Source organism: Montipora capricornis, chromosome 2 (genome assembly GCF_036669925.1).
Source record: "Montipora capricornis isolate CH-2021 chromosome 2, ASM3666992v2, whole genome shotgun sequence".
Taxonomy (NCBI): Eukaryota; Metazoa; Cnidaria; class Anthozoa; order Scleractinia; family Acroporidae; genus Montipora; species Montipora capricornis.
In genome coordinates, this window is record NC_090884.1 from 15,543,854 (window position 1) to 15,551,353 (window position 7,500).

A 7,500-nucleotide genomic window follows, 5' to 3' on the forward strand; every position below is an offset into this window, starting at 1 on the left:
AGGATATCAATGTTCCAAACCGGTTAATAAGATGCACATTACTTCGTGGTATAGTTACTGTAGCTGAAGCACAAGTAGAGGACTTGACTTCTGAACAATAGGAATCTACATTGAATCCTTAGTATCCCATGTTATCCTTTGCGTCTATCGTCGTTCAGTCATGTGGCACCAAATGATTCATTTTCAGTCAAAAGACAAAAAAAATGTTTCTTTTTACCGTTTCTTTTGATCGCACATGTGTTAGTACCCTTCTCCTTCCCTTCCGAAGATAGGAACCACTGCGCCACGGAGGAATAAATTAAATTTGAACCAGTAAAACGAGTTAGTAAACTTGTTTTGGCACTCACGCATGGTTTCAAGCTCACAACTGTTTCGTTAACGCAAACCGGCTGTAGTGATCAAATATGGCGTCCACAGTGACGAATTCTGCGAAGCTTTGAGGACCGTTCCAGAGGGACTGAAGTCGATCCCATGGAATATCTGAACTTAGTCAAGAGCAAATCCAGGATAATAAAGTATTGAAAAAAAACAAACCCAGGCTAATAAACTAGTAAACTATTTTCGTTGCTGTTGTTGTAGTAGTACGTTGCGTGCTAATGCTATCATTGGTGAGTGTGTGCGAGAGTGCAGCTCGCCACATACGGTGACGAAAGAGCTGAGCAAACTGCCGCACGAGGCGGTTTGCTCAGCCCTTTCCTCACGTGTGCAGGGAGAATTTGGTGAGAAATTTTCCAGGTGAAGCCGTGGGGATGAAATCAAACATGTTGGATATTATTGGTCTTGCGAGGCAAATTCCTCACTACGTGCGGCCATCGTGTGAATGGAGATGAGCTAGGTCAGTCAAGCATGCAATAAAAGTACATGACATTCTCATGCGACTTCAGTAGTGTCGGAGTTTCTTCCTCCGACACTTTCACGGGAGAATGCGATGTATTTTTATTGGATGCTTGATTGACCAAACTTAGCTCGATTCTCACGATGTCCGCACACAGTGAGGAATTTGCCTCGAGAAGCGAATTTCTTATAAAAAAATTTCCGCGCACGTGAGGAAACGACCAAGCAAACCGCATCGCGAGGCAGTTTGCTCAGGTTTTTCCTCACGGTATCCGGAGAGCTTACGCTATTCTACTGCAACATGTAAGCTCCACTGCAAATAACGTTTTTATCGACCAAACACTATAAATGATGAGCATTTTTTACTTTTTTTTTTCCAGATTTCGTATCCATCACGAGCCTGTCAAAGTGTTTGATAGACCGTCTCTATTCTGGTTGGTGTCAGCTAGAGTAATACCTTATATATATATTTGACTGGATTTAGAAGTAGCTACCTGTTAATGCTGTAACATAGCACCTTCAGATGCAGAACAAAGTTCTTGCTTTTCGCAGCTATGATTCCAGCAAGGATCAAACCTCACCCCAGCCTCGACAGTGCCAATTCTAGATTTCACTCATGTCTAACGGCTAACAAAATCCCTTAGGGTGGCGCTGGAACAAGATCAACTGACGGCAACAAAAACGTCTCTCCAAAATACAACTTAGCGCTCTTGCAAGTATTTTGCGATCATTCTGTCTTGTTCATCATCTGCTTAGTCATCTTGCCACCAGGAAACTCGCCACTGAGCTGTTTTTCGTTATTAACTGTTTACACCGTCAATTCTGTGTAGAGCGTCCTATTTGTTTGAGTGAGTGTTTTAGAGGTTATTCTAAACGGACTAACGACTAGGATTAACGATAGAAGTATGGCACGCTTTTAGTGTCAAAATTCAAACATCCATTCAAATATTCAATTCGACAATTCCAAATTTTTAATTCGGCAATTCAAATATTCAATTCGGCAATTCAAACATTCAATTCGGCAATTCAAATATTCAATTTGGCAATTCAAAGATTGAATTCGACAAATTCGGGTCCGCTGTATTTGGCCACAGCTGTTACGGTGTCCCTGCCAATTTTCTTCTGTATACGTAATTGTTTTGTTTGTTTATTTGGCGAAGCTAATAAAATAAAAGTAATTCAAATTGAGCGGTTTTGAATTGAGTGTCGTAAAAAACCAAAACCAAAGTAATTACTTTGGTCAATCAAAAAGGACGGAAACAATCTGGTCAACCAATCAAAACTCGAAGTAATAACACGTAGCCGACACAAAGCGTGGGAAAATGTGCACGTGCGAGCCACGAGTGGTTTTGGTTTCAATTCTGATTGGTTGAAAAAGTGGCGCGAGATCTTTGAACCAATCACCGAGTGAAGTAATACAAAACCAAAGCAATTCGCTAATTACTTTCGATACTCAATTAAAAACCACTCGATTCACTTCGCTTCACAAGTCACAGGTCATTGTTTTACCAATACAGAGGAATCCTAAACAATCATTACAGCTAATCTTAGGCCTAACTGAATTGAATTGCCGAATTGAATGTTTGAACTGTTGAATTGAAGGTTTGAATAGCTAAAATGAATGTTTGAATTGCCGAATGCACGTTTGAATTTTGACACTAAAAACGCGCCATAGCGAGAAGTGCCTCCTATTTATCGAGGTCGAATCAGCTTAAGCAATGAAAGTCAGGTGTATGGCAACTACAGACTGTTCTCAAATAGTGTTGATAGACAGTATTTAAATCTAAGCACACATTTTAAAACGGCTAGCCATCGATAACTGCAAGTTAGGATTTGGTTAGTGCTAGTCTGCGATCTGCAAGTGTCAGACGTTGCGACAACGCACGCGGGCAATAAAAGAAAAACAAACAGACAAAAGATTTCACGATGAAATGCTGATCGCTTCCAATGCGTCATGTGCTGTCACGATTTTCGAGAAATAACTTCCTTTATTGACTTATAATTTTAGATATATAAAGTAGATAAACTAGATATATAAAGTAGTAAATTTAGGTGACTTTAATTGCATATTGGCGGCGAGTTCTGTGGTAACGAGTGTTCCTGGTGGCGAGATGACTGGATACCCAAAACGGGTGAAGTATCCTGTAACTGGACGGGTACAAACGGTTTTAATTAAAAAGTGAAAATAGAAAATGAATGGTGAATTGTTATATACTCGCGTTCGTCACAACACAAAATTTAGTGATTTCACGTTGTTTTGTGCGGGAGTACGGCAAAGAAATGCACGGAAATTTGTTTTGCACGTGCACTGAGCACGATTATTTCTCCTTGACCGTCCAACAATACTCTTGCTTTGTGGCGTTGTCTTTGCCGTAGCCGACTTCTTTGCTTAAACTCCCTATTGTTTTACTACTTACGTTTGCAGATTCGAATCTAACCAGGAACCTGTCAGATTGTTGGGAAAACTCCACGGATCTCTATTCTGGTTAGTTCTCTCAACACGGTATCAGCTGGAGTAATACTACCACAAAAGTAGTAAAAGTCATGCAAAAGATATCAATGTTCCAAACCGGTTAATAAGATGCACATTACTTCGTGGTATAGTTACTGTAGCTGAAGCACAAGTAGAGGACTTGACTTCTGAACAATAGGAATCTACATTGAATCCTTAGTATCCCATGTTATCCTTTGCGTCTATCGTCGTTCAGTCATGTGGCACCAAATGATTCATTTTCAGTCAAAAGACAAAAAAAATGTTTCTTTTTACCGTTTCTTTTGATCGCACATGTGTTAGTACCCTTCTCCTTCCCTTCCGAAGATAGGAACCACTGCGCCACGGAGGAATAAATTAAATTTGAACCAGTAAAACGAGTTAGTAAACTTGTTTTGGCACTCACGCATGGTTTCAAGCTCACAACTGTTTCGTTAACGCAAACCGGCTGTAGTGATCAAATATGGCGTCCACAGTGACGAATTCTGCGAAGCTTTGAGGACCGTTCCGGAGGGACTGAAGTCGATCCCAAGGAATATCTGAACTTAGTAAAGAGCAAACCCAGGATAATAAAGTATTTAAAAAAAACAAACCCAGGCTAATAAACTAGTAAACTATTTTCGTTGTCGTTGTTGTTGTTGTTGTAGTAGTACGTTGCGTGCTAATGCTATCATTGGTGAGTGTGAGCTAGAGTACAGCCCGCCACATACGGTGACGAAAGAGCTGAGCAATTTATTGCCGCACGAGGCGGTTTGCTCGGCCCTTTCCTTACGTGTGCGGGGAGAATTTGGTGAGAAATTTTCCAGGCGAAGCAGTAGGGATGAAATCAAACATGTTGGATATTTTTGGCCTTGCGAGCCAAATTCCTCACTACGTGCGGCCATCGTGTGAATGGAGATGAGCTAGGTCAGTCAAGCATGCAATAAAAGTACATGACATTCTCATGCGACTTCAGTAGTGTCGGAGTTTCTTCCTCCGACACTTTCACGGGAGAATGCGATGTATTTTTATTGGATGCTTGATTGACCAAACTTAGCTCGATTCTCACGATGTCCGCACACAGTGAGGAATTTGCCTCGAGAAGCGAATTTCTTATAAAAAATTTTCCGCGCACGTGAGGAAACGACCAAGCAAACCGCATCGCGAGGCAGTTTGCTCAGGTTTTTCCTCACCGTATCCGGAGAGCTTACGCTATTCTACTGCAACATGTAAGCTCCACTGTAAATAACGTTTTTATCGACCAAACACTATAAATGATGAGCATTTTTTACTTTTTTTTTTCCAGATTTCGTATCCATCACGAGCCTGTCAAAGTGTTTGATAGACCGTCTCTATTCTGGTTGGTGTCAGCTAGAGTAATACCTTATATATATATTTGACTGGATTTAGAAGTAGCTACCTGTTAATGCTGTAACATAGCACCTTCAGATGCAGAACAAAGTTCTTGCTTTTAGCAGCTATGATTCCAGCTAGGATCAAACTTCACCCCAGCCTCGACAGTGCCACTTCTAGATTTCACTCATGTCTAACGGCTGACTGTATTTTACTGGTCTTTGTATGGGGGACCCTCGTGGCACCTGATGAGTCAAGCTAAGATATTTTATGTCGAGCACTAATCATAAGTCCTACATAAGAGATTGGTTCTGGGTCGTTTCAAAGTTGTAGGCGTTGGATTTTTTCCAAGCAGTGTCACAAAAACTAACTTTGGTTTGCTCTTATAAGTGCAAACTAACAACTAGATCGTAGCTTAGAGCCTCTAGATTTTATACAGGCATGTCTTGACTCAGCCCCCCTTGCGTCTAAGACTGCCCCAGTGGCTTGAAAACAGGCATAGCCTGTTTTCAAGCAAAAATCTAAGCAGCCACTTTTTTCAAAAATCAGTCAGATATGTATTTTTTTAATGGGTTGCCAAACCCAGTCGGAATCTGCATTTCATTTCTCCGTATTTTTTTTTTTCCGTGTCATGAAATGTCTTGCCTGTCACTCCCCTGCTTAGTGGCGTCTTTGTGCATAGAGTCTTCTGTGCCTATTTTGTTAGGTTAATGCATAGATTTCTTTGGTGCACACAGGAGAACATTTAATTCTACCTCGTTACCATGCTGATAGACCCCATGAGATAGCAAGCGCGTGCGCCAAACAGTGCAACGCTTGTCGCCGAACAGTGCAGTTTACCTTACTGTTTGTCCGTAAATATTCTTCGTGAAATACCTTCATTCGTCCGCTTCAACATGGATTCAGAGAGGCCGGATGAGGGAAAAGTTTCGAACGACGTGTTAACTGACTGGAATGCCGAGTTCTGCAAAGAGAAAGAAATCGTGGCTTTGGCACAACCTGTAAGGAGTATCTAAAGAGAACCAAGTGTCTTAGGGGAAACCAGTGTAAGCTTTTCATCAGCTATGTGAAACCTATGAAAGAAGTGAGTAGAGATACCCTGACTCGTTGGGTACGCCAAGTTATGGCACAGGCCGGTTTAGATGTTTCTAAGTTTTCACCACATAGCACTAGAGCAGCGTCAGCTGCACATAGTGCTTCTATTAATTTAGATAACGTCCTGAAGACAGCTGGTTGGTCATCAGAATGTTGTTTTGCGAAATACTACAACAAGCCGATAGTTACGGCTTCCAGCTTTGCAAACGCTGTGTTATCTGTTAAGTAGATCCTTACGATGAACTTTATTGCCACTGTAATAAAACCTGTCTGCTTTATTGATTTGTGCTTTTTTCTTAATGTGCGTGTCAGCTTCAAAATCTTATGGGATCTCTCAGCATGGTAACGAGGTAGAATTAGAAAATTAAACGAGACTTACCTGTAAGTTGAAGTTTGATTTTCTAATTAACCTGCAATGGCGTCGAAAGTCATTGTACCGCGAATGGCGTTTTAGTGGATCTTTAAACAAAATATACCCTCATGGAACTCAAGAATGGAACGTCAATTGGATGAACAAGACAGGCGGTGAAAAATAAATATCTGGAATCTTTAAAGCGACGAGTAATGGTCTTCGACAATAATTTCATTTTTCGCCGTTGGATATCCAGTGAGCTTTGTTTCTAATATTTTACTAACTTGGTATTATATACAACACCGAAATCAAATGGCAATTTTTTTATGGATGTAACAAACATTGAAGGAATCGAACGCCTTGAATGCATCACAGTGTTTACTAAAGTCGCATCTAACTCGTCTGGCAACATAGTCACTTTTGTACTCAACTCTGAAAAGGTAAAAAAAAATGGAAATGTAAGAGTGGAGAATTGTTTAAATGAAAGCTTGTTGTCTCTTTGTGTTTCATTTTTTACGGTCAAGGTTCTTTCGAAAAGGGTTTGATGTGAACTGTCAGAAATTTATTTAATTGCATCTTCTTTGTGACACGGATTGTGTGTTTTCCTTTAAAATGGCCCCCTATTGTTTATTCTGTGAACACCTTTCTGATGAGAAAACAAAAGGCATATATATGTCATATATACTTTAAAATTGCAACGTTTTTGAAAACGGGTGTATACACTTATACATATATAGTGTGAAACTTGATTTTCGTAAAACAGTGCTCAATACATAGAAGTAGAGCGAAGTATATATGGAAGAAAAAAACAAATAAACTACCACGAAACAGGTTTGTAGGGATGAGCTTGTAGTTTATTTGTTTTTTTCTTCCATATATACATATACATATACATATATATGTCTATACTTGGTCTCACTGCGGTAAGGAAGGCTTTGAATGCCAGAGAAAATAAATTTCTATCCACTACTTGTATTTTAGAATACAAAAATTTGGTTTTATCAACGGAGTTGATAATGTAAATTGGCCACCGTACAGAGATTCTAAAAGCTAGCTTTTAGAATCTCTGTACGGTGGCCAATTTACATTATCAACTCCGTTGATAAAACCAAATTTTTGTATACTACTTCCCCACCGACGCAGCACCACAGTTTCTTTAGAAACTACCCCTTCATTCATTTGTATTTTAGAAGCTGTGAAAATCTGTTTGAAAAGCAACCATGCTGTTTTTAAGGAGAATTTCTTTCTTCAAATTCATGGCACAGCTATGGGTCCAAAGAATGCCTGCAGTTATGCCGATCTTGCCATGGGCGAAATCGATGGTAGCGATATCGTGACGATGTTTTTTATCTTTGGCAGCAAGGCCTTCCTGCTTTACATCAATTTACGGATTGCA

At 40.1% G+C, this 7,500-nt stretch overlaps 1 protein-coding gene across 1 annotated transcript in view; it reads left to right on the forward strand.

The window, feature by feature from the left end:
• LOC138038963 (uncharacterized) overlaps positions 1-7,500 on the forward strand; it is a 47,531-nt gene that overhangs the window by 15,486 nt on the left and 24,545 nt on the right. Inside the window, exons 5-7 of the mRNA XM_068885076.1 lie at positions 1,215-1,268; positions 3,260-3,319; positions 4,611-4,664. Coding sequence (XP_068741177.1) covers positions 1,215-1,268; positions 3,260-3,319; positions 4,611-4,664 — 168 coding nt within the window. The remainder of the gene's footprint in view (positions 1-1,214; positions 1,269-3,259; positions 3,320-4,610; positions 4,665-7,500) is intronic.